At 25.7% G+C, this 26,773-nt stretch overlaps 1 protein-coding gene across 1 annotated transcript in view; it reads right to left on the bottom strand.

Moving 5' to 3' along the window:
• Positions 1-19,961: 19,961 nt before the first annotated feature.
• LOC122510491 (BEN domain-containing protein 5-like) overlaps positions 19,962-26,773 on the bottom strand; it is an 18,351-nt gene continuing 11,539 nt past the window's right edge. Inside the window, exon 7 of the mRNA XM_043625175.1 lies at positions 19,962-20,261. Coding sequence (XP_043481110.1) covers positions 20,224-20,261 — 38 coding nt within the window. The 3' untranslated portion in view covers positions 19,962-20,223. The remainder of the gene's footprint in view (positions 20,262-26,773) is intronic.

Here is a 26,773-nt window from a genome sequence, read left to right as displayed (position 1 = left end):
CTAATTAAATTTGCTTGAAACTTGTTACTCGGGGGTTTTTGGGGTCTCTGATTATGAATATGAAATCCAATTTTTAAAATTCAAAATGGCGGATCTAATATGGCCGACAAATTTTTCAAAAATTCATTAGATTAGCTTGGAATTTGTTACTCTGGGGTTTTAGGGGTCGATGATCACGAATCAGAAGTCCAATTTTCAAAATTTAAAATGGCGGATCCAATATGGCGGACAATTTTTGTAAAAACTCATTAAATTTGCTTGAAACTTGTTACTCGGGGGTTTTTGGGGTCGCTTATTACGAATATAATATCCAATTTTTAAAATTTTAAATGGGGATCCAATATGGCCGACAAATTTTCAGTTGAAATTTGATAATCACGTTCTTTAGCCATTGAAATACTTAAAATATTTTTAATGTTTTTCTACTTTCACCACGTGGAGGTAAACGTGAACTGGAAAATCTTTTTTTTTATTTTTAAATTTTATATATTTTTTTACTGTTTTATTTTTTTATGTATTTTTCTTCTTTTTATTTGTTATTATAATTTTTGAATTTAAAGGTAAAAAAATAGAAATGCATGTTTTATTTTAATCATTACTTATTTCAGGGTCAAATTGAAAAAAACAATTTTTTTTATCTCCAGCTTGAAGCTCTTGTAAAACCTTTCAAAAATCATTCTTCATAGTTTTAATTCGATTAAATTTACTTATCAATATATTAAATCGAAAAAAAAATAATTTAAAAAAAGACTTATCAGTTCATGTTTACCTCTACGCGGTGAAAGTTGGAAAACATTAAAAATATTTTTAATATTTTAATGGCTAAAGATTGTGATTATCAAATTTCAACTGAAAATTTGTCTGTCATATTGAAGCGGCCATGTTTAATTTTAAAAATTGGACATTATAATCGTAATCAGCGACCCCAAAAACCCTCGAGTAACAAGTTTCAAGCGAATCTAATGATTTTTTAGAAAAATTGTCAGCCATATTGGATCCGCCACTTCAAATTTTGAAAATTGGACTCCAGATTCGTGATCAGCGACCCCTAAAATCCCCGAGTAACACATTTTAAGCTAATATAATGAGTTTTTGAAAATTTGTCGGCCAAATTAGATCCGCCATTTAAAATTTTAAAAATTGGATATTATATTCGTAATAAGCGACCCCAAAAACCCCCGAGTAACAAGTTTCAAGCAAATTTAATGAGTTTTTACAAAAATTGTCCGCCATATTGGATCCGCCATTTTGAATTTTGAAAATTGGACTTCTGATTCGTGATCAGCGATCCCTAAAACCCCCGAGAAACAAATTTTAAGCTAACCTAATAAATTTTTGAAAAATTTGTCAGCCATATTAGATCCGCCATTTTGAATTTTAAAAATTGGGTTTCATATTCATAATTAGCGACCCCAAAAACCCCCGAGTAACAAGTTTCAAGCAAATTTAATTAGTTTTTAAAAAAAATTAGCCGCCATATTGGATCCGCCATTTTGAATTTTGAAAATTGGACTTCTGATTCGTGATCAGCGACCCCTAAAACCCCCAAGTAACAAATTTCAAGCTGATCTAAACACTTTTAACAATTTCGTACTTTCGAATCAAATTTTGAAAAAAATTTGAACTTCAAACTCCATTTTTGAGCCGCCATTTTAATTTTTAATTTTCTCTATAGTCCTATCTTCTAGGTAATATATCTATGTCACGTTATTTGTAACATTTGGAATTATTTTTTCGCTATTTCATAGTAGAAAAAATTGAAAATTAAACAAAAATTGGAAAAAAATCGGACTTTTTTTATAAAAAACATTAATAACTTTTTTGTTTATAAATTTTTGACTTTTTTTTAACGCCATTCGATAGAGTGCATATGAAAACATAAGAAATGATGATTCGTGAATTTTTCTATTGATTTTTAAGTACCGAAATAAGTCCTCAAACTTCATGCCAAAATTTTGTCCATTTGGGCGTTAAAGGGTTAACAAATATAATAAATAAAGATAGATAAAAATAATAATAATGAACAAAACACACAGGATGCATCAAAATCTAATTTAGAGGGTGATAAAGATAAAAGTAAAGAAAAGAAAATTAAAAATAAAAATGATAGAGGTTTTATTGATATTTTTGATGAGGTTCAAACAATTCATCAATTTGATGAGGAAAGTGAAGAGGAAGATGTTGAATTAAATGAAGAAGAAAAAGAAATAATGAGTAAAACACAACAAGATTTCGATGAATTCATGCGTGATTTGGGATTAGAAGTTAAAAAAGTAAAAAGAGGTTTGGGTAAAATCGCGACTCAACAAAAAGATAATTTTAAGAAATGTACAACAGATAGAGCAAAAATTAGACAAAGAATAGAAAAAAAGGAAAAGGAGATTGAAAAGTTGAAAAATAAATTGTATGAACAAGTTGCTACGAGTATTGAAATTAACAAACGGCTATATGAAAATTTAAAATTAAATGTAGAGGAAACATTGGATGAGGTTACGGGTAAAATAGGTAAAATGGACAGTAAATTAAATACAGTACATTTGACTACAGAAGAGAATGCTATGGCAGTGATGCATAATGAGTGTAAAATTAAAGAAATTGAAAAAACACAAAATTTATTTGAACAAAGAATTAATAAATTAAAAACTAGTGATGTGACAACTAGAAATTCGTGGATTAGAGAGTATCCATTGCCAAAGTATTCCGGAAGTAATCAAGAACGTCCGATGGTATTTTTGAGAGATTTACAAGACTACATTACATTCAATGATATTTTAAATTCAGAAACTAAATATGTAATTCAAGCATGTCTTGATGGAATTGCTAAAGAATGGTGGAATTTAGTCAAAGATGAAAATGACCATTTTGGTGATTTTAAAGAAAAATTTATTAATCGGTTTTGGAATGATGATATAAGATTCAAAATTAGTTCTAATTTAGAATTTGGTTCTTATAGACCAAACGGTAAATTATCAAGGTCAGCATACGCGATTAAAGTTATAAACAAAGCTAAAGATTTAATTCCATCACCTTTAGAAAATGAAATTGTTTTGAAAATTGTGAGACATTTTAGTGAAGATATTCAAACAGCAATAATTATAAGAGGAATTAAAAAAATTAATGATTTATTAGATTTGTTAGAAAAATTCGATAGAGCAGGTCCGGTTAACTCTCAAAGAAATTTTTTAAATTCTGGTAATTCTCAAAACAATTTAAGGAGTGGTTCTGACAATTATAAGCGTCAACAAAATTCACAAAATCAAAACACTCAAAATTATAACACAGGTTTACAAATTAAAAACTTTTTTTTGCCAATCGAACAAAACAATTTTTTTTCGAATAGTAGGTATTTTTTAAGTAAGAAAATCATAGTTTTAATTTTTTTCCCTCGTGCAGTTTTTCTGTAGCTTCAAATTTTGCATTTTCGAGGTGCGACGCCACTTAAACTTACCTGTAGGAAAATTAGCTTGTCAAAATATAATAAATGAGGTATCATTGGAAAGGTTATTAAATTACCTTTTGATCCATAGGTCACAGAATAAAGTTCAACAAAAAACGAGAGAGTTACAGTCGATTAAAGATGAAATTTCATGACAATTTTGATGATTTTTAGACATTTGAGTAACTTCTACTATTTTTTTCTACATCAAACAGGAAAGAATGGTTAGGTTTTAATTTTTTTATTGATAGACTATATCATTACACAAATTTTGAGCCCTTGTGGACCTCGATTGGATTAAAAATGACAATTCTACACTAAATTTAGTGAACGAAACTACATTCTTCATTTTTAGTATCCCTTAAACATTTGCAGCAAAAATTGAAGTAATAAAATTTAGTTAAGCTCTAAAGTTAGTAAAATCACTAATAAAGGATTTCTGAAATCGTAGATTTCGAATCCAATGTTAGTTTTCTAAATTTCAAAATGGCGGATCCAATATGGCGTCACGTTTTTAAAAATCGATTAAATTCGTCTTAAATTCGTTACTCGGGGGTTTTCGGGGTCGCTGATTACGAATCTGATGTCAGATTTTAAAAATTAAAAATGGCGGATCCAATAGGTGTAAATTCGATGGATTTTAAAAAACTCGTTCAGCATTATGTTTCGTTCACTAAATTTAGTGTAGAATTGTCATTTTTAATCCAATCGAGGTCCACAAGGGCTCAAAATTTGTGTAATGATATAGTCCATCAATAAAAAAATTAAAACCTAAACATTCTTTCCTGTTTGATGTAGAAAAAAATAGTAGAAGTTACTCAAATGTCTAAAAATCATCAAAATTGTCATGAAATTTCATCTTTAATCGACTGTAACTCTCTCGTTTTTTGTTGAATTTTATTCTGTGACCTATGGATCGAAAGGTAATTTAATAACCTTTCCAATGATACCTCATTTATTATATTTCGACAAGCTAATTTTCCTACAGGTAAGTTTAAGTGGCGTAGCACCTCGAAAATGCAAAATTTGAAGCTACAGAAAAACTGCACGAGGGAAAAAAATTAAAACTATGATTTTCTTACTCAAGAAACACCTACTATTCGAAAAAAAATTGTTTTGTTCGATTGACAATTTCACTGTAAACCAGTGTAATCAACAAAATCAGTATCAGAAAAGAGAAAATTATAATTATAATAAAAATCAGAATCGTTATCAGGGGAATAATCCAAATCAAAGTAGATATAATAATAATTATAATAGTCAAGAAAACAGAAATGAAAATTTTCAAAATAAAAATAACCATGATAACTATTTTGATAGAAATAGATTTTAGGGTAATTTCAGTAATAATACGCGAACAAATAATTTTCAGAACAACTCGAATCAACGTCAATTTTACAATAATGGTTATGTTGAAAATTCAAGATATACTCCTTATAATGTAAAGCAAGAGGAAAGTAATGTAACTAATGTAAATATTCCGAGTAATGAAAATTCTCAACAAGTAAAAATAAATGTAACAAAAAAATTTAAAACTTTAAAAAATAATAGTAATAATTGTAGAGAGATTTCATCGACTTCGGAAAACTAGAAAACCTCGGGTTTGTAAATAAAAGCTTGCTTAATACGGATCCGAGGTCAATGACATTGATAAACAAAGAAAAAGAAATAGTTCCATCGAATATGCGAGAAGAATTACTAGAGAAAAAAATAATTGATATTCATCAACAATTGGGAAAATGTCCAGTAATAGAATTTGAAATTGTAAATAAAAAATTAAAAGCACTCATAGATACAGGAAGTCAAGTAACATGTATATCTGAAAGGTTTTATGAGGAAAATAAAGAAAAATTTGAAAAATGTAATAAATTACCAATTGTAGGGATGAGTATTGTAGGTGCAACTGGAGCACGTCCAATTAAATTAAAATTACAAATTCTAGCAGAATTTAAAATGTGTGGATATGAGGGTCAATATGTATTTATAATTGTTCCTAAACTAAATTGCAATTGTATAATTGGGGCTGATATGCAAAAAGTTTTAAAGACAAAAATTGACTTTGAAAGTGATATCATTCAAGTAATGAGAGATGAGGAAGTTTTAACAATGGAAATGCTTAAAGAAAGCATAAATAATATTAAAATAATTAAAGAAAATAATAAAGAATTTGAAAATAAATTCGAAATTAATTTGTCAGTTGAAAAAAATTTCGAAAATGAAATTATGTAACGGTCTAGGATTAAATAAGACACTTAACTTGTTAGATGCCTGTTTAGTCCCAGGACTTCTTTATTACAGTTTAACACAGTTCGGTGGTTACAATAAGACTGTCCTCCTTGGGCCTTGGACCAAGGGATGTTGGACGACCATATTTCCTTTTAACATAACTTAGAAGAGAGGGGAGGAGTTGAGCATTTATGTTTCTATTACAACCCCTTTCTTAGATTGGATTTAGTCCCTAAATCCTTTTTACAGGTTTGATTTTAATATTCGCAGTTTTAATTTCGCAACCTATTCTACTAGTTTCCTGAATTGGTGCCGCAGTATATTGCACCGTTGGTGAGTTGTTTACATTAATTTTGACGCAAAACAGACAAATTTTTTTCGGAATACATTTAGCTAATATATCGCAGATTCCACATTTATAGAATGTGTACATAACTATTGTTCCTATTGCGCTGTATCCTATATATTGTATCCAACTAGTAGCTTGTTCTATCCAACTTTCTGCTCGTTTTTCGAGTCTTACTTTATTAACTGCGTTTTCGATATCATCTAAAGATTGTTTAAGATTATTAAGATTAATGGGCTTAATTTCCTGAGTTAAAGGTATAAGTTTATCTTTTATTGAATCTAATTGTTTGTTAGAATAAGGTAGTGACAAATTTTTCTAATATACTATTCCTTTTTTTAATTGGTTTACTGCATTTAATTTTAAAACTATATTTAATCCATGTAAAATACACTTATCGTTACTAGAGACCTTAGTAGGTCTGTTAACTTCTATTTTATCTTGTCCTGACTCGCAGGAAACATCTAATTCCGTAGTGTCATATGGAATCAATATGTAACCATCTATAAGAGGTACAAATGCTATATTAACAATTTTAAAAGGTGAATATTTACATTCGTCCTTTAAGACCTTAACATTTGTCCTAAGAATACTATTTTCGCAGCTATGCGTTTCTGACATAAGGTATGTAGGCTGGAATCGTTTACATATTTTACCCTGTCCAAAGTTTTTACAATTATCTAGAGTTACTTTATCTGTTGGTATGTAAGTAGTGTGTTCCTGTCCAGTTAGTAAGTATTCGTAATCAGGAATAATAGCAAGGAAAACGTAATTGATTTTTTTAGGAATAGGAATTAGGTGTTTAATATCATACGTTTCCATTTCTGGTATGGGGATGTGAATTGAATATGTGAATTGAATATGTGAACCGATTTTTCATAATGGCTACGTTAATTGTCGTAATGTCAATAATATGTTGGAAGTTAGTTTCTTTTAAAGGAATAGGATATTTTGTGTTGAACATTTCTTCAAACTTTTTTAGTTCACTTATTAGTGTTTTTGGTGTCAGTAGTTGAGGGTGAATTATTCCGTTTTTTCCGTCATTTATGGCGTCTATTATTAAGTTAATGTCTTCACTTAATTCGTCAATTATCATCATACAAATAATTAATTGATTTGATATTGCTAAATTACGAGTATTTTCATTTGTCCCTTTAATCAATTCATTCATGTGTCCAACACTTTCATTGCTATGGAGTTGTAAGGTTCGTAGATCACTTGAGGCAGAGTTGAGTAAATATTTAATTGTTCTTGTTTGGTTGATTATACTTTGTAAAATAACCTTGTTGCTTAGAAATAGTTTGTCTAATTCGTGATAAATGTTCTTCAAATCTGTTTCGCTAAGAGTACCAAAAAGAACTTTAGATATATCACCTACAATATTAAACAAACCTCTCCTCACTCGTGGTTTTCCCAAAAGTTCGTCAAGTAAGAACTTTTGATTTTGTAAACGATTAATGCGTGCTTTAATTAATGTAATTTGAAATTGTTCCGTACATCCGTCACACATTGTTATTTTAAAATTAATTCTAGTGGTTATGTGAGGAAAGTCATTTTTTTCATTTTCTTGAAATGAGGAATTATGGATTCATTAAGTGTTATTAAAAATAAAAAGTAATAGTACTTTAAATCAGACCTATTCTAACTTGTTCATTTTGAAAAACTAAAAAAATGTTATAAATTAAATCACTCAAACACTCCCGAAATTTCATTTTAGAGCTAAAAATCCGTTCTTTAAACTTAATGCATAAAATATATTGTAACTTTGTCATTCTTGGTACAAACTTAATGAATTATTTTTTTTAGTATTAATTAGGACAAAAAAATTGAAAAGATAAAAAAATTTGAATTTTAATAGTAATTTTTTTTTAATAACAATTTTTAAGAATATTTAATTCTGTGTTGACTGACATTTTTTTTATCAGAATTCGTTAAAAATTAGCCGAATTTTTACAGTTTACGTTTTTACAGTCACATGTTCTTCTATACATTTTATCAGTATACATATGATTAATTTCTCTTTATTTCTTTTTCTAATTAATGCAGTTGTAATTTTTATTAATTTTTATTAACTTTTAAGTTCTTATAATGATTCACTCAGAATTTTTTGCTTTTGAATGAGTAAATTTTGCAATTAAATGGTAATTTCTACTAATTTATTCCAACATAAATTTAAATTAATATATTTGAGTCTTTCATAAAAATGTAAACTTACAAATCAGAAATAAAGACAAAATACAGGCTTTACTGTGCCCCTAAAAAGTATTGTAGGGGAAATGGGGGACTGAAAATTAATAAATCGGGGATTTTTAGGGGACCTTTAAAATCAATCAAATAATGATAAAAAATATAATTTATTTATACAGGGTGGCTACAAAAATTTAACTTTATTTTTCCCTGATTTACAAACACAACTTTGACTTATATTTTTTCCTGACCCTAAAGAATAATATTCTTATTCACTCTAAAAATTATTAGATACTCAAAAAAATTGTTTTTTTTTTACATTTATTTACAAATTTCTTCAAAAGTAAAATTATTCGAAAATATCAATAGTTTTATTTCAAATAAAAATTTAATTATTTTTTTTCATTGGAATTAAGATGTTCAAAAATTTCAAATTCAAACCTTTTCAAATTGAACAACTCATAATAATTAAAGATGACCGACTGACAAAATCATTATTTTATTATTATAAGAATATTGTTACTTTAATTTTAATTTGTTAATTTCTTCAAAATTATTTGTTTCATTTCAATTCAATTAACATTTTATAGAAATTTTAACTACAATTCTACTTTCAATCAATAACATCAATTATTATTATTCAATTAATCTATTTCAAAAAAAATTAATTTTACACAATTGTTAGTTGAAAGTACGAAAAACAATAATTTAATTCTACGGGAAATCAATTATTTAAAAGCAAAAACAAACAATATTGAATGTTTCATAAAATTTAATTTTAACGAAGAATTGTATTAACAACTTTTGAAAATATTTAATTTCTTTTAAGAAATTTAATTAAAATTTCAATGAAATTTCTTATATTAAAGAATTTTATAACAATTTTTTTAAAAAATTGAAAAATTTTGGAAGAGTTTTATTAAATTTTTTAAAAATAATTGAATTCCTTAGAAGAATTTAAATAATAATTTTTAAAAAAAATTCAATTCATGAGAAGAATTTAAAAAAAATTTAGCCAATAATTTAATTTTTGAGAATAATTTGAGACTCAATAATTTCCCTATCTATTTATAAAGATAATTTAATTCTTGACGAGAATTTTTTAAAAATTTTGAAAATAATTTAACTTTTGCAAAATATTTTATTACTTTTCAAAAGAATTCAATTATTCTGATGAATATTGATAATTATCAAAAGAATTGAATTTTGGAAAAGAATTTTATTAAAATTCCTTAGAATAATTGATTTTATGGGAAGAATTTATGGGATTTTATTGTTTATCAAGCTAATTGAATTTTTCGCAAAATTTAATTACAAATTTTTGGAAATAATTGATTTTCTGCGAAGAAATTAAATGCTATTTATGAAAATATTTGAATTATTGCAAAGAATTTTATTGTTTTATTGAATAATTAAATGTTTTTTAAAATTGAATTCTTTCCTCAAGTTTTAATACAAGTTTTAATAATAATAATTGCATTTTTCAAGGAATTTATTTAAAATTGTACTAAAAATTTTTGAAATTCTCCGATGAAAATAATTAAATTCGTAAATGAAATTTTATTATTTATGAAAATAATTGAATCTTTTCGTAGAATCGTATTAACAAGTTTTTTCTATAATTAATTCTGTTGATAAATTTTATGAAAATAGTAAATATTTAAAAACATTGAATTGCGAAAAACTTTTGAAAATAATTGAATTTTTGGCGAAAAATATTGCTATGCATAAAAATAATTGAATTCTTGACAAGATATTCATTAAAATTTATAAAAATTATTCAATTTGTGCAAAGTATTTTATTAGTTTTTGTTTAAATAATTGAAATTTTGGCGAGAATTTAAGTAAAATTCCTTAAAATAATTGATTTTATGGGGAGAATTTTGTTGGTTATCAAGATAGTTGAATTCTTTTGCAGAATTACTTGAAAATTATTTATTTCCTGCGACGAAATAAATAGGAGAAATTTTCAAAATAGGGTAAGTTTAGGGGTCAAAATTAAAAACACTCAACTCGGATTTCGCACTCGATAATTGAATTTAAAAAAATTATTAAACAGTAGCTTTTAAATTAAAAAAATAGTATTAAAAAAGTAGTTATCGTAAAATTAAACTTGACAACGAAAGAAACTTGTTTTAGACACTTTACAAAAACTTACAGAAATTCCATTCTATTTTATTTTCTTGACTTTTTCCTTATTTTTCATTTCAATTTAAAACATTTTTGAACATAATTGAATTCCTGTGGAAATTTCTAATATTTTTGTAAATAATTGAATTCTCCTAAAGAATTAAAAAGAAAAAAATCTTTTTTTTAAATAACTGATTTTATCGAGAAAGTAAAATTAAATTTTTAAAAATAATTATTACAATTTTTTGAGTAATTCCTTTAAACTTGTATTAATAATAATTGAATAGTTGCTTAAAATTTAATCAGAAATTCTATTTAAAAAATTGAATTTTTATGAAAAATGTTATTATTTAAATTATTGTAAAGAATTGAATGAAAATTTTGTTCGACGAAAAATATAATACATAACAATTTCCCCGCCTCAGATCCAATTTTTTTGCATTTTTATTATAGATACTAATATTAGAAGCCATTAGAAATTATTTTCAAGTGGAACCAGGTCGGGGAAGGCAACGATTTTGATTTTTTGTCACGGTTTTTTAGGATTTTTCAAAAAATCTGCGACAAAAAATCAAAATTATTACCCTTCCCGACCTGGTTCCACTTTGAAAATAATTTCTTATGATTCCTGATATTAGTATGTTTAATAAATGTAGAAAAAAAATTGGATCTGAGGCGGGGAAATAGAAATTGTTTCAAAATTTCTGAATTTTCGAAAAATCCGTGACAAAAAATCAAAATCATTGCCCTCCCCGACCTGGTTCCAGTTGAAAATAATTTCTTATGATTCCTGACATTAGTATTTTTAATAAATGTGGAAAAAAAATTGGATCTGAGGCGGGGAAATAGAAATTGTTTCGAAATTTCTGAATTTTCGAAAAATCGGTAACAAAAAAAATGTCAAAATCGTTGCCCTCCCCGACCTGGTTCCACTTGAAAATAATTTCTAATGGCTTCTAACATTAGTATTTATAATAAAAGTGGAGAAAAAATTGGATCTGAGGCGGGGAAATAGAAATTATTACGTATTATATTTTTCGTCGAACAAACGTTGGTAATTTCAGTTTCATTATAAGAGGGAAAGTGGTCCTTGTAAAAGGACGGACAATCAAAATAAATATAACGACTTCTAAATATCGTTACAAACTTGAAAAAAAAGTAAATAGTAGATATCAGTAGATGAGTGCGAAACCTGTGTGAATAAAAATGCTAATTTATTTGATTCTTTTTTGTGCATAGAATTTCATTTTTAAGTTTTTCAAAATGAACAAGTTAGTATAGGTCTAATTCAAAGTAATTTTTTACTGTCGCACAGTGTAATGTTTTTAAATTATTAGTTATTTAATAATAAATTTCTTACTTCTTGGAAGTGGTATAGGCTGCAATTTATTGTCGCTTCTGGAAACAAGTTCCTTATTGTGTCGTGGATTGCTTTTCCGAAAGATGTTGTTAGGTTTTCTATTTGAAATTGGGGAACAAGCTCCTTCAATTTTCCAAAAACGGCTGATAATGAAGTTTCACAATTCGCCAAGTTTAAGAGAGCCCAGGCACAAGGAAGAACCTTTATGAAGAGAAACATATTTAAATCAGCTCATTCAATACATAATACTATTATTTATGAAAAATAATTGAATTTTGAAATTAATTTTAATAAAATTTCTGAAAATAATTTAATTTCATCACTGTTATACATATATCTATTTATGCTAAACAATAAAATTATACAATACAACTATAAATAATTAATAATATAATATCAGAGTTGCAACGCTTTTGCTTATTTTAAATTCACCGACTTTTCCAGGTTTTCCAGGTTAAAAATCGACCACTCCGAGTCTTCGACTCGGAGCAATCGATATCTTCATATTTTATAATAATTAAAAATGTTGGACTGATAAAATCATCATTTTATACCTATTATAAAAATATTGTTACTGTAACTTATTCAAAATTACTTTTTTATATTTTAATTAAATTATTGTTTTCCACAATTTTTAACTGGAATTCTTCTTTAAATTAATTATTATTAATAATTTCTGAAAAATTTCTTTCAACATTTTCAAATCCTTTTGTTTACAATTCAATTTTAAGAAATTTCATCGATTATTCAGATATTCAGAAATTCTTCAATCAAATATTTATTAGAAAATAAAAATTGAAATAACTTCAAAAAATTTAACTGAAATTCATATTTCAATCAATTATTAGAAAATTCTACAACAATTCAATTATTTAAATACAAAAAATAATAATTTATTGAAGAATTCAATGTTTTTTAAAATTCAACTCTCATTTAAAGAATTTTATCAACAAATTTTTAAATAGGTAATTAAAATTCTTTTGACGAATTTCAATAAAATTGTTCATTGAATTGAGAAAAGTTTTTGAAAATAATTGAAATTTTGTCAAGAGTTTTATTAAAAAATTTTTAAATAATTGAAATATTGCCAAGAATTTTATTAAATTTTTTGAAAATAATTGAATTTATGAGAAAAATTTAAAAATTTATAAAAAATAATTGAAATTTTGACTATAACTTTTATTAAACTTTTAACCATAATTGAATTTCTGCTAAAAATTTTATTACTTTTGAAAATAATTGAATTCTTGTGAAGAATTTTTTAAAAATATTTCTTTTTAAATACCTAATTATTTTTAATACAAAAATAAATAATTTCTTGAATAATTGAATGTTTCTCATAATTGAATTCTCATAAAGAATTTTATTAACAAATTTTTAAATAATTGTATTCTTTTGTCGAATTTTAATAAAAATTGTTAAGAATAATTACATTTTTTGAGGAATTCGATTAAAATTGTATCAAAAATAATTGAAATTTTGCAATGAGTTTTATTATCAATGAAAATAATAATTTAATCCATGTAAAAAATTGTATTACACATTTATAAAAATAATTGAATCTCTATAAACATAAATTTAATATTTTTGAAAATAATAGAATTATTGCGAAAAAATTTATTAAAAAATTCATTTCTTTTGGAAATTTTTTTTAAAAATAGTAGATATTATTTTACAATTACAATTCAATTTTAAGAAATTTCATCGATTATTCAGATATTCAGAAATTCTTCAATCAAATATTTATTAGAAAATAAAAATTGAAATAACTTCAAAAAATTTAACTGAAATTCATATTTCAATTAATTATTAGAAAATTCTACAACAATTCAATTATTTAAATACAAAAAATAATAATTTATTGAAGAATTCAATGTTTTTTAAAATTCAACTCTCATTTAAAGAATTTTATCAACAAATTTTTAAATAGGTAATTAAAATTCTTTTGACGAATTTCAATAAAATTGTTCATTGAATTGAGAAAAGTTTTTGAAAATAATTGAAATTTTGTCAAGAGTTTTATTAAAAAATTTTTAAATAATTGAAATATTGCCAAGAATTTTATTAAATTTTTTGAAAATAATTGAATTTATGAGAAAAATTTAAAAATTTATAAAAAATAATTGAAATTTTGACTATAACTTTTATTAAACTTTTAACCATAATTGAATTTCTGCTAAAAATTTTATTACTTTTGAAAATAATTGAATTCTTGTGAAGAATTTTTTAAAAATATTTCTTTTTAAATACCTAATTATTTTTAATACAAAAATAAATAATTTCTTGAATAATTGAATGTTTCTCATAATTGAATTCTCATAAAGAATTTTATTAACAAATTTTTAAATAATTGTATTCTTTTGTCGAATTTTAATAAAAATTGTTAAGAATAATTACATTTTTTGAGGAATTCGATTAAAATTGTATCAAAAATAATTGAAATTTTGCAATGAGTTTTATTATCAATGAAAATAATAATTTAATCCATGTAAAAAATTGTATTACACATTTATAAAAATAATTGAATCTCTATAAACATAAATTTAATATTTTTGAAAATAATAGAATTATTGCGAAAAAATTTATTAAAAAATTCATTTCTTTTGGAAATTTTTTTTAAAAATAGTAGATATTGAAAATATAATTGAATCTTTGCGAAGAATTTGATTACTTTTGAAAATAATTGAATTTCTATGATGAATTTTAATAAATTTTTTAATAATTATACATTTTTCGAGAAATTCCATTAAAATTCTATTAAAAATAATTAAATTATTGCGAAGAAAAATTGTAAAGGAAACTCTTTTAAAATTGAATTAAGAAAATTTAAATTTAAATTAAAGAAAAATTAAATTTCAAGAATAAGCACAATGACTTTAGGAAACAATAATTTTCTGGGATTGTAATCAAAATTTCCTGATGTTTCCAGGTTTTTTCAAGGTTATTATAAAAATTCCCTGACATTTCCAGGTTGCTTGGCAACCCTGAAAATGTTTTCTGAAAATCCAATCATAATTATTTAATAATATTGTAATCAAATTATATGTCAATTTACAACTTTTAGTTTTAAGTAATGACATTACGTATACTTACATAATCATTCTTCACACACATTATTGAAAGCAACTGCTGGCATTCAATATTCTCGGGGTTTGCTTTCTCGGAAAAATGTAAGTAAAATTCGCCGCTTCCTAATACTGATCGCAAGTATGATAAATCTGCGACGATCACTGCTTCTCCATTATTCACGGGAATGATCTCTAAAGTTCCATTTTCAAATTGTCGCAAGTGACTGTATTCTTCGGAATAAAGTAATTCTGCGTAATCAGCGAGTGATGTTGGTTTTTCCGGCAGACTGTTTTTCTTCCAGGTGTACATGCTGCTTTGAACGCTTTTAAATGAAACACCCAACGCTGCATTTCCATGACTACAAATAAAAAAAATTTATTTTTCAATTGTATATTAGATGTAATAAACACTTGAAACAATTTGAAACAAAATAAAAGTAATTTTTTTTGAAAAAAAAAAAAAATTCTACAGAATTGTTACACTGGTTTACAGTGAAATTGCCAATTGAACAGAATATTTTTTTTTCGAATAGTAGGTGTTTGTTGAGTAAGAAAATCATAGTTTTAATTTTTTTCCCTCGTGCAGTTTTTCTGTAGCTTCAAATTTTGCATTTTCGAGGTGCGACGCCACTTAAACTTACCTGTAGGAAAATTAGCTTGTCAAAATATAATAAATGAGGTATCATTGGAAAGGTTATTAAATTACCTTTCGATCCATAGGTCACAGAATAAAATTCAACAAAAATTGAGAGAGTTACAGTCGATTAAAGATGAAATTTCATGCCAATTTTGATGATTTTTAGACCTTTGAGTAACTTCTACTATTTTTTTCTACATCAAACAGGAAAGAATGTTTAGGTTTTAATTTTTTTATTGATAGACTATATCATTACACAAATTTTGAGTCCTTGTGGACCTCGATTGGATTAAAAATGACAATTCTACACTAAATTTAGTGAACGAAACTACATTCTTCATTTTTAGTATCCCTTAAACATTTGCACCAAAAATTCAAGTAATAAAATTTGGTTAAGCCCTAAAGTGACTAAAATCACTAATCAAGGGTTTCTGATGTCGTAGATTTTGAATCCAATGTTAGAATTTCAAATTTCAAAATGGCGGATCCAATATGGCGGGCAAGTTTTCAAAAATCGATGAAATTCGTCTCAAATTCGTTACTCGGGGGTTTTCGGGGTCGCTGATTACGAACCCGATGTCAGATTTCAATAATTAAAAATGGCGGATCCAATAGGTGCGAATTCGATGGATTTTAAAAAACTCGTTCACCATTATGAGTCCATCATTTTTAATTTTCGAAATCTGACATCAGATTCGTAATCAGCGATTCCGAAAACTCCCGAGTAACGAATTTGAGACGAATTTCATCGATTTTTGAAAACTTGTCCGCCATATTGGATCCGCCATTTTGAAATTTGAAATTCTAACATTGGATTCAAAATCTACGACTTCAGAAACTCTTGATTAGTGATTTCAGTAACTTTAACGCTTAACCAAATTTTATTACTTGAATTTTTGGTGCAAATGTTTAAGGGATACTAAAAATGAAGAATGTAGTTTCGTTCACTAAATTTAGTGTAGAATTGTCATTTTTAATCCAATCGAGGTCCACAAGGACTCAATATTTGTGTAATGATATAGTCTATCAATAAAAAAATTAAAACCTAAACATTCTTTCCTGTTTGATGTAGAAAAAAATAATAGAAGTTACTCAAAGGTCTAAAAATCATCAAAATTGGCATGAAATTTCATCTTTAATCGACTGTAACTCTCTCAATTTTTGTTGAATTTTATTCTGTGACCTATGGATCGAAAGGTAATTTAACAACCTTTCCAATGATATCTCATTTATTATATTTTGACAAGCTAATTTTCCTACAGGTAAGTTCAAGTGGCGTCGCACCTCGAAAATGCAAAATTTGAAGCTACAGAAAAACTGAACGAGGGAAAAAAATTAAAACTATGATTTTCTTACTCAACAAACACCTACTATTCGAAAAAAAAATGTTTTGTTCGGTTGGCAAAAAAAAGTTTTTAATTTGTAAATCTGTGTTAGTTAAAAGTATGAAAAATTGAAATTTTTAAAGATTTTAATTTGAAATCTATTCAAAACTTAATTATTTCTTCTAAAAATTTACTATATAATGCTTTTAATATTTAATTATTATCTAAAATTTTGGTATAACCGAAATCAATTTTTCAATCAAATTTTATTAGAAAATTTTATGAGAATTATATTATTTAGTTACAAAAATAAAAATAATTTCTTGAATAGTAGAATGTTTCTTAAAATTGAATTTTTATAAAGAATTTTATTAACAACTTTTAAATATAAAATTTATTCCTATTCAATGTGACAAAATTTCTAATTAATTTGAAATTTAATTTTCGAAACATTTTAATTACAATTTTTAAAAAGTCTAATTTCTTTATAATTTCTAAATTTTATTTTTCAAAATTTCAATACTGTTTGTTAAAATAATATTTAAATATTTATTTATTTTTCAACAGGAATTAAAATTTAAAAAATAATTCCAATGTAAAACTTTTTCAAAATTTAACTAAGTTAAGAGCGTAAATTTGCTGCAGATACTTCAGAACTTAAAAAAAATATTAATGCTTAAAAATTTTCGAAAAAATTATTTTGAGCAATAATTAATACAATTATTGTCCATAAAGATACAGATTTAAAATTAAATTACATTCTCTCTAAATTTGATTTGGTACAAATGTTTACTAATTTGAATTAGTGACTGACATTTTGCTTTTCAATTAGTAAATTCTACTAATAAATATTTATTTTTATTAATTTATTAGTAAAATTTGCTAATTTAAAAGCAAAAAACTAGTTTGTCAGAATTAAAATTATAATGTGAAACATTAATTCGTATCATAAATATAAATTGTCATTTTACTAAAATCAATCAATATTATTTAATAAATTATTTAGAGATTTGCAAAAATTTTTATTTGGTGAAACATTTTGCATTTCTAAAGGGGAAAAGGGGAATGCTGCTATGATGCTTGTGGGCATTTCTACAAAAAAGCGGACATTTTTGTTCGCTTGTATCGCCCCTGTAATCAAAATTTATAATTTGATAATAAATTCTTTTACTTACACTTTATTATTTTTTCTTTGAACTGGGTTGTAAAAGTGTCCCTCGTAGGTGTATTCAAAGTCGTTTCTCCTTCCACCTCCTCTTCTTCTTCTTCCTGGTAAATCCCCCATCGATGTTTTTTTCGTGCAAGCGGCGTCGTTTTCAGTTGAGTAAAAGAACAGGAAATTGGAATCAACCGGAAACATTAAAAATGCTTGGGGGTGTTAAGGTAATTCTCCAATAGCAATTTTTGTATCGACGCAAAAATTAGTATTGAAGAATTGCCTTAACACCCCCAGAAAAGAAGCATTTTTAATATTTTCGATTAAGTATATATGAAAATTAGTATTGCAAAGGTCTTTAATTAATTAATTAATTAATTAGTCTTTAAAGGCCAAAGTAGAATAGAATCGGAACTGCAATCGTTATCGTAAGGTTACGGTTATACATGACTTTTGGAAAAACCATTCTTGTTTTCCTTTCTTCTATGACAGAAGCATAAGTTTGTCTCACTCTACATTCTCTATTTTTGCAAAATGATTGCAAAATGATCAATGATGAAATTTCATGAAGATTTTGATGATTTTTAGACACTTGAGTAACTTCTACTTTTTTTCCACGTCAAACAGTAAAAAAATATTTAGGTTTTAATTTCTTTATTGATATACTATATTTATCATTAAAAAAATTTTGAGCCCTTGTCGACCTCGATTGGATAATGGAGGTGTCAACTATCGATAATCGATAGTCGACGTATTCTGCTCACATGGGATCGCATCCTTATTGACTGCCCTACTGAAAATCCCTGTACAAGATCATGTACCCGAACACGCACATTCTCATGTGCAGGATCACGGATCCGTTCCTGTACAAGTTCTTGTGTATGATCAAGTGGCGGGAATTGGAACAGTGAAAACGTACATGAACTCGCACATGATCATGCACGAAAATTTTATTCGCACAAGAACTTGTACAAGTTCATGTACATAACCAAAAATTATTGAATTTTAAGGCACAGGAAATTGTGTGTGATCATGGACAAAATTTCTTCTTGTGAGAGAACGTGTGCAAGAACAGGCACATGTTCTTGTATAAATTAACGTGTAGTTTCTGCACTACATTCTTTCTAGTACATTTTCACGTGCAGGATCATGTGTGTAGTTTCGAAAAAGTAAAATAACCCTATAGCTGACCACATACAAGATCATGCATTATAATTTAGGGTCAACATTTAAAACGAAAAGTGAACTCGTACATGAACGTGTGCGAGTTTATCCTCAAGCAATTTTCCGGATTTTTCTAGTATATGAACCTATACAGTTTCTTGCACTTGATCTTATGTAATGAATTTTCCGAAAACAATTTCATGTACATGAACCCGAGCACTATAATATTAAGAATAAGAGATCTCGTGCAGGAACTGTTACAGGAACTTGTACAAGATCTTTTAAGTGTGATTTTGCAGGAAAACTCTAGGAAAGGAATATGCACAAGATCCTAAATATGTTTCTACACTGGATCTTGCATAATATCCAGTGCAGTAACATGTTTCCCAGGTGAAAATGATTCGTACAAAATTCGTAAGGGACTCTGTCCGTAATATCTACACAAAATTTCTTTGGAAAAAGGGGCGAAATTTTTCAATTCCGCATGTAATTGAAGCCCAAAAACTTTTTTCAAAAATTTTAGATTTCGATTAAAGTTTTAGAAATTTTGCTTGAAATTTGTTAGTATTTTAGACGAATATTGTACAAAATTCGTTCAGAAAAGTATAATTAAATTTTTTTAAATTGTACGTGAACAATAATGTACAAAATTACTATCAAATCTAGAGCACAAATATAACTATATAAACTATAAGTGGTCGAAAAAAATTTGGGTAACAATTATGTACATAATTCCTATCAAATTACGAACGAACTGTTTTAAAGTTTTCACGAATTACTATTGATTAACCCGAATTCTGTACGATTTGTGCGAAAATTGATCTAAACATTTTTACCTGGGTTGTAATCGTTCTGCATAATTTCTTAGAAATAATCAGAACATTATTATAAGTTATTATAAGTATATATGTAATGCTTGAACATAATTTTTTAACTCTTAATTTTTAAGATCACAATATATCACAATATATTAACTTAAATTATATCAGTCTCGACGAATACAATAAAATTATAAATATATTATAAATATATTAAAACAAAATTACATAAACATATTTTTATCAAGAAAATGAATTACAAAAACGATTTATCAAAATGGGAGATCTCCAAAAGAGTATTAAATATATATTAATGGTATTAAATTAAAAAAAAAATAAAGTCACTTGAAGTCGGTTTTACCGAAAACGGTTAATTTTCTCCTTCATTTGCATCGATCGTAGCAGGACCTGAAACATTTGAAGGAAATTATTAAGTTTAATGTAAAAGATGAAGAAGTACACTTCAATCTTGCTATAACCAGGTAATAAATTCTAACTACTACGGGCTAAACAACTTCATGTATATTCGCACCACCTACTTTTTGTAAACACGTGTTTTGCATTTTGACATATGTGTTGTAATCTCTAGTATGCCTAACAGCAAAAAATATGTTATTTTTTGCATTTAAATAATAATTTTCTATCGCCGAAAAAAACTCGATTTTTAATTTCCACAGAACAGAAAAAAGTAGTTAAAAGAGAAAAATGTTAGTTAACCCTCCATCCGTCGCATGGTGAGAATTTCCTTCACCTAGTTTCTTTTTTTATTTATAACTTTTAAAATACAAAAAATTATAATTTCATATTCTCATTACCTTTCACAACACTCTTCTTCTTTACATTAAAACAATTTTTGTGTTTTTTTATATTTTAATTTTTTTGTTATTGAATTTGAAAGCAGCAAATTTCGAGGATTTTTGACGCGAAGTGAGGGAACTTCTCACCATGCGACTGACTGCGTATACTCGATTTCATTTGTCATTAATTTTTTATTTAAATAATTAACAGAAAATAAAAGTTAATTTTACTGCCAATAGGTTGTTTAGAAATTCTTATGAACATTAAAAAAAAATTTGGCATTTTAGAACAAGTTTGCACTAATTTATGAGGGTGAGAATTTTTCTCACCTGCGACGGATCGCGTTACAAAAAAAGGTGCGACGCATGGAGGGTTAAAACAATCTAATTAAAGTGAAATCTCGATAAATCGAATTTCAAGGGGAACGACAAAAAATTCGAGTTATTGAGCTTTTAAATTAACGAGGATTAGACCACTAATGGACGAATTCCTTTCAAAATTTGGAAAATTTTGATACGTCTTGCTTTACTAGAATTAGACTTTTAGAACTAAAAGTAAATAAAATTTGTCGTATCATATTAAGAAACAATTATTTTATTCTTATAATAATTATGGGGTTACGCCACCCTGAACGCTTTAAAATCAAGATTCGCCGTAGAGAATCGCCGCCACGTAAAAAGCAAAAATCGCGATAATATATTCTCGAAATATCAGCTGTTTTTCGGTAAAATCGAATAACTCGAGTAAATCTTAACCGATTTGCCTCATTATTTTTTCGTTGGATAAAGAATAAAAAAAAAGAATTCTGTTAAGTTTATTCAATATTTTATATAGTTTTATAGAATTTAGGCTAGGAAAACCGGAAAAATAGCAATTTTTTGAGATTTAGACAAACCTGGAGCATAAACTCCTAAATAGATTTCTGAAATAGTCTAGAATATTATTAATTTGGTTAAAATCTCGATATACATTTCAGGAATTTTTAATTTACTTTGTATTTTTTAAAAAATTTTGATTTTTCTTAAAAAAATTGAATTTTTTGACATTTAGACAAACGCAGAGAGGAAACTTCTAAACGGATATGTAAAGTATTTTAGAATGTTATTGATTGGGTTGAAATCTATATATATATATTGCAGGAAATTTTAATTCACTTAGTATTTTTTGAAAAATCTTGATTTTTCTCAAAAAAATTGAATTTTTTGACATTTAGACAAACGCAGAGACTAAACTTCTAAACGGTTATGCGAAATATTCTAGAATATTATTGATTGGGTTAAAATCTCGATATATATTCTAGGAATTTTTAATGCACTCCATATTTTTAAAAAATTTTGATTTTTCTAAAAAAAATTAAATTTTTTGACATGTAGACGAACGCAAAGATTAAAATTCTAAATGGATATGTAAAATATTCTAGAATGTTATTCATTGGGTTAAAATCTCTATATATATTGCATACAATTTCAATACATTAAGTATTTTTTTAAAAATTTTAGTTTTCCTTAAAAAAATTTGATTTTCCGACATTTATACAAACGTAGAGACTAAAAACTATACTTAACAGATTTGTAAAATATTTTGAAATATTATTATGGATTGAAAGCTAGAAATTTGTTTTAAAAACTTTAATACATTATTTTCTAATTTTTAATTTATGTTTAAAAAAATTTTTTAGTTAAATCAAAACATCAATTTTCTCCTGTATCCTTTTTTCATTTTTTTATTATGTAAAAATTTCTGTAAAGAATCATATCTTAAATAAATTATTATTTAAAACTTAATTGTCTTTTATTTTAAATTATTAGATCAAAGACCACAATATTTTTACAATTAATTATTTCATTTATTAAAAAGTTGAGATGACGCAAAAAGTTTTAAAATCCCCAAGAAAAATCTTTGATGCAAAAAATTCCGCCAAGTAAAAGATTTTGTGACTGTCTAAAGAATTAGTGAAATAAAAGATTATCAAGTAAAATTTATAATTAAAATTTTAATAATGTTTGATTTTAAATATTTTCTCTCCTACACAACTCGAAGTACATATTGCAGTTGAAAAAAACAACCCGGGCTTAGCTGTTGTTATTCTACATTGCGGCTTATTACATTTCCGAATTAAGTCAATGTCAATTTAAAAATCTTGGCATCAATACTTTCATTAATTACAAGTTAGAAACATTATTGACGCCAAGATTTTTAAATTGCTGAAATAGAAATTTTTTATTATGACGAGTAATTAGATTTCGTTTTTTGTGAATGTTAATTATGAAGTTAAATTTTATTTGTTACAATTCAAAATGCTATGAAGAACATTGACTTAATTCGGAAATGTAATAAGCCGCAATGTAGAATAACAACAGCTAATCCCGGGTTGTTTTTTTCAACTGCAATATGTACTTCGAGTTGTGTAGGAGAGAAAATATTTAAAATCAAACATTATTAAAATTTTAATTATAAATTTTACTTGCTAAACTTTTATTTCACTAATTGTTTGGACAGTCACAAAATCTTTTACTTGGCGGAATTTTTTGCATCAAAGATGTTTTTGTTGGGATTAGATGGTATTTCAAAAATTAATTTTGTCAAAACTATTAAAAATACAACTTTTTGATAACTGTAGTTTAAAAATACATCCCAATGGGAAACTGCCAAGAGTCACCATTGGCGTATTAATGGCCCAATATTGGGAGCCATTGATTTTCTATTGGTATATTATTGGCACCCATTAATGGACCAATAGTGGTAAAGTAATGGGCTGACTACGTCGTTGCCAATAATTGGCAGCCATCATTGGCACATTAATGGCTGCCAATAAAACGCCAATAATAAAAATTTTTTAAATTAACAAAAATTATTTATTAAAATTATAATTATTTAATTATAAAAATTAAAAATTGTTTATTAATTTTTTTTTAATTATTATATTTGTAATAGAAAAAAGTCATCACAGTAATTAGTGAGATCTTTTCTCTTTCAAAAAAATTGCCTCACATCCTGTGCAAAAATAGGAGAGGCAGGGGGCAGAATTATTATATTCTACGAATGGACCTGAGGAGTTCAGCCTTTATATACACGGGCTGGAGTAACTTCGATGCGAGTAGAACTGATGTTTGCTCGCCCTATGCGGCACGGTTGGAACTAACTTCCAAGTACAACGCGCACACGTGTTCACGCATGCGGGAAGATTTGAATAATTTTCAATTATTTGCCTATTAATTCCAAATCTATTCTATTCTAATAAAATAAATAATAAAATAAAAAGTATAAATAAAATAAATAATAAATTATTAATATCTACTATTTTGAATTGTCTTATAAAATAAAACAGAATTTCATTTCTTTTCAAGTATTTCTATAATCCAAAAGAAAAAAAATGCTGAGTATTCTTTGAAAATAATATTCAAACTTGTATATTTATAGAAATCTATTATTATTCATAAATTGTGATTTATAAATAGAAATAATGTCCACTTTTTATTTATTAAAAATAATAGATAGAATTTTGTTAAAAATCGAAATTAAAAAATAGTTTTACAATTTATTTTTTTAACTCACATTCTAAAAAATAATTGGGATTTTTTGTAATAAAAGAATTTGATAACTTTTTTAATTTTAAAATTAATTTTGAATTTAATAATATTTTCAAATTTGAAATTTAATGAATTTGTCAATTTCTTAAATTTTGAAATTTATTAAATTAGACAATTTTGAAATTCATTCAATTTTTTTTACTCAAAACGAAAATTCAACAAATATCGTATAATTTAATACTAATAAAAACATTTTGACAAAAAAAGAATGAACATTATTGACAAATTTCGAAAAACAGCGATATTTTATCAATTTTATACAAAATTAGTTGAATTTTCATTTTGAATAAAAAAAATTGAATGAATTTGAAAATTTACTAATTTAATAAATATCAAAATTACTTTTTCCAACAAAATTGTTTTTAGAAATTTGTCAATTACTTTCATTGTTTATATGTAAAAATATTTTTAGTAGTATTAAATAATACGATATTTGTTGAATTTTCGTTTTTATTAAAAAAAAATTAAATGAATTTCAAAATTGAAAAAATTGGCTAATTTAATAAATTAAGAAATTGACAAATTCATTAAATTTCAAATTTGAAAATATTATTTATTATAAATTATTTTTAATAAATAAAAAGTGGACATTATTTCTATTTATAAATTACAATTTATGAATAATAATAGATTTTTATAAATATACAAGTTTGAATATTATTTTCAAAGAATACTCAGCATTTTTTTTCTTTTGGATTATAGAAATACTTGAAAAGAAATGAAATTCTGTTTTATTTTATAAGACAATTCAAAATAGTAGATATTAATAATTTATTATTTATTTTATTTATACTTTTTATTTTATTATTTATTTTATTAGAATAGAATAGATTTGGAATTAATAGGCAAATAATTGAAAATTATTCAAATCTTCCCGCATGCGTGAACACGTGTGCGCGTTGTACTTGGAAGTTAGTTCCAACCGTGCCGCATAGGGCGAGCAAACATCAGTTCTACTCGCATCGAAGTTACTCCAGCCCGTGTATATAAAGGCTGAACTCCTCAGGTCCATTCGTAGAATATAATAATTCTGCCCCCTGCCTCTCCTATTTTTGCACAGGATGTGAGTCAATTTTTTTGAAAGAGAAAAGATCTCACTAATTACTGTGATGACTTTTTTCTATTACAAATATAATAATTAAAAAAAAAATTAATAAACAATTTTTAATTTTTATAATTAAATAATTATAATTTTAATAAATATTTTTTGTTAATTTAAAAAATTTTTATTATTGGCGTTTTATTGGCAGCCATTAATGTGCCAATGATGGCTGCCAATTATTGGCAACGACGTAGTCAGCCCATTACTTTACCACTATTGGTCCATTAATGGGTGCCATTAATGGCATGCCTGGCTCCCATTATTGGGCCATTAATGCGCCAATGGTTTTTTTCCCATTGGGATGTATTTAACTTGAAAAAAAAATTTAGAAAATTTAAAATATATTCAAAAATGGCAGTTACACTACCGTCCGTGAGTATCAGGACGCCCCTTTTTTCATGAGTGGAAAAATGTTTAAAACGTAGAAAATAAGAATGACAAAAATTTTTCGTATTTTTTTTCCTGAAAGCTAATGAAATTATGAAAAGCTTGACACCTGATCGAAGAATTTTCATTGATTATTCTGCCAGATACAGAAAAAATACTGGATTTTGCATGCTTTTCGTAATTTTTTAATTTCTCGAAAACTAATTAACTTTTATTAGCGCTCTTGGTCTTGTTTTAATCAGCTCTATTTAATGTAGAATCTAAATTATTAACTGGCATTGTGAAATAAATTTTTCTAAAAACATTTGAAACTGTGAAAGTCGGATGAAAAAATTTTGAAAAACAGATTGACAAAAAAAAAATTTTTTTAAATTAAATAATTAAGTAATTAAAAAGCTTTTTTTAATTTTAGTATATCTATTAAATAAACGTATTTTGCATTGACCTTTTTGACACTTTAATATTTATGATAATTTTTTGAATTTTTTTAATCCTACTTTTACGGTTTCAAATTATTTTGGAAAAATATATTTCACAATACCAGTTAATAATTTAGATTCTACATTAAATACAGATTACAACAAGACCAAGCGCGCTAATAAAAGTTAATTAGTTTTCGAGAAATTAATAAATTACGAAAAGCATGCAAAATCCAGTATTTTTCTGTATCTGGCAGAATAATCAACGAAAATTCTTCGATCAGTTGTCAGCCTCTTCATAATTTCATTAGCTTTCAAGAAAAAAATACGACAAACTGTTGTCATTCTTATTTTCTACGTTTTAAGCATTTTTCCACTCATGAAAAAGGGGCATCCTGATACTCACGGACGGTAGTGTATCTTTCTTTAAAGAAAAAATGAAAATAAGCATTTAAATAAACTATTAATTAATGAAAACTGCATAATTCGACGTGTCAATCTTAACTTCTGCATATAAGGACTTAGAGAGTTGTAATTCATTACACATACTTATTTTTACGTGTAGTTTACGGAAAAAATATAGTGAACCTGATTGGGGGTCATATTTACGAACTAGAAAGGAAT

The sequence above is a fragment of the Leptopilina heterotoma genome, unplaced genomic scaffold (assembly GCF_015476425.1).
Source record: "Leptopilina heterotoma isolate Lh14 unplaced genomic scaffold, ASM1547642v1 Lhet_682, whole genome shotgun sequence".
NCBI lineage: Eukaryota > Metazoa > Arthropoda > Insecta > Hymenoptera > Figitidae > Leptopilina > Leptopilina heterotoma.
This window is presented reverse-complemented; position numbering and strand designations above follow the sequence as displayed.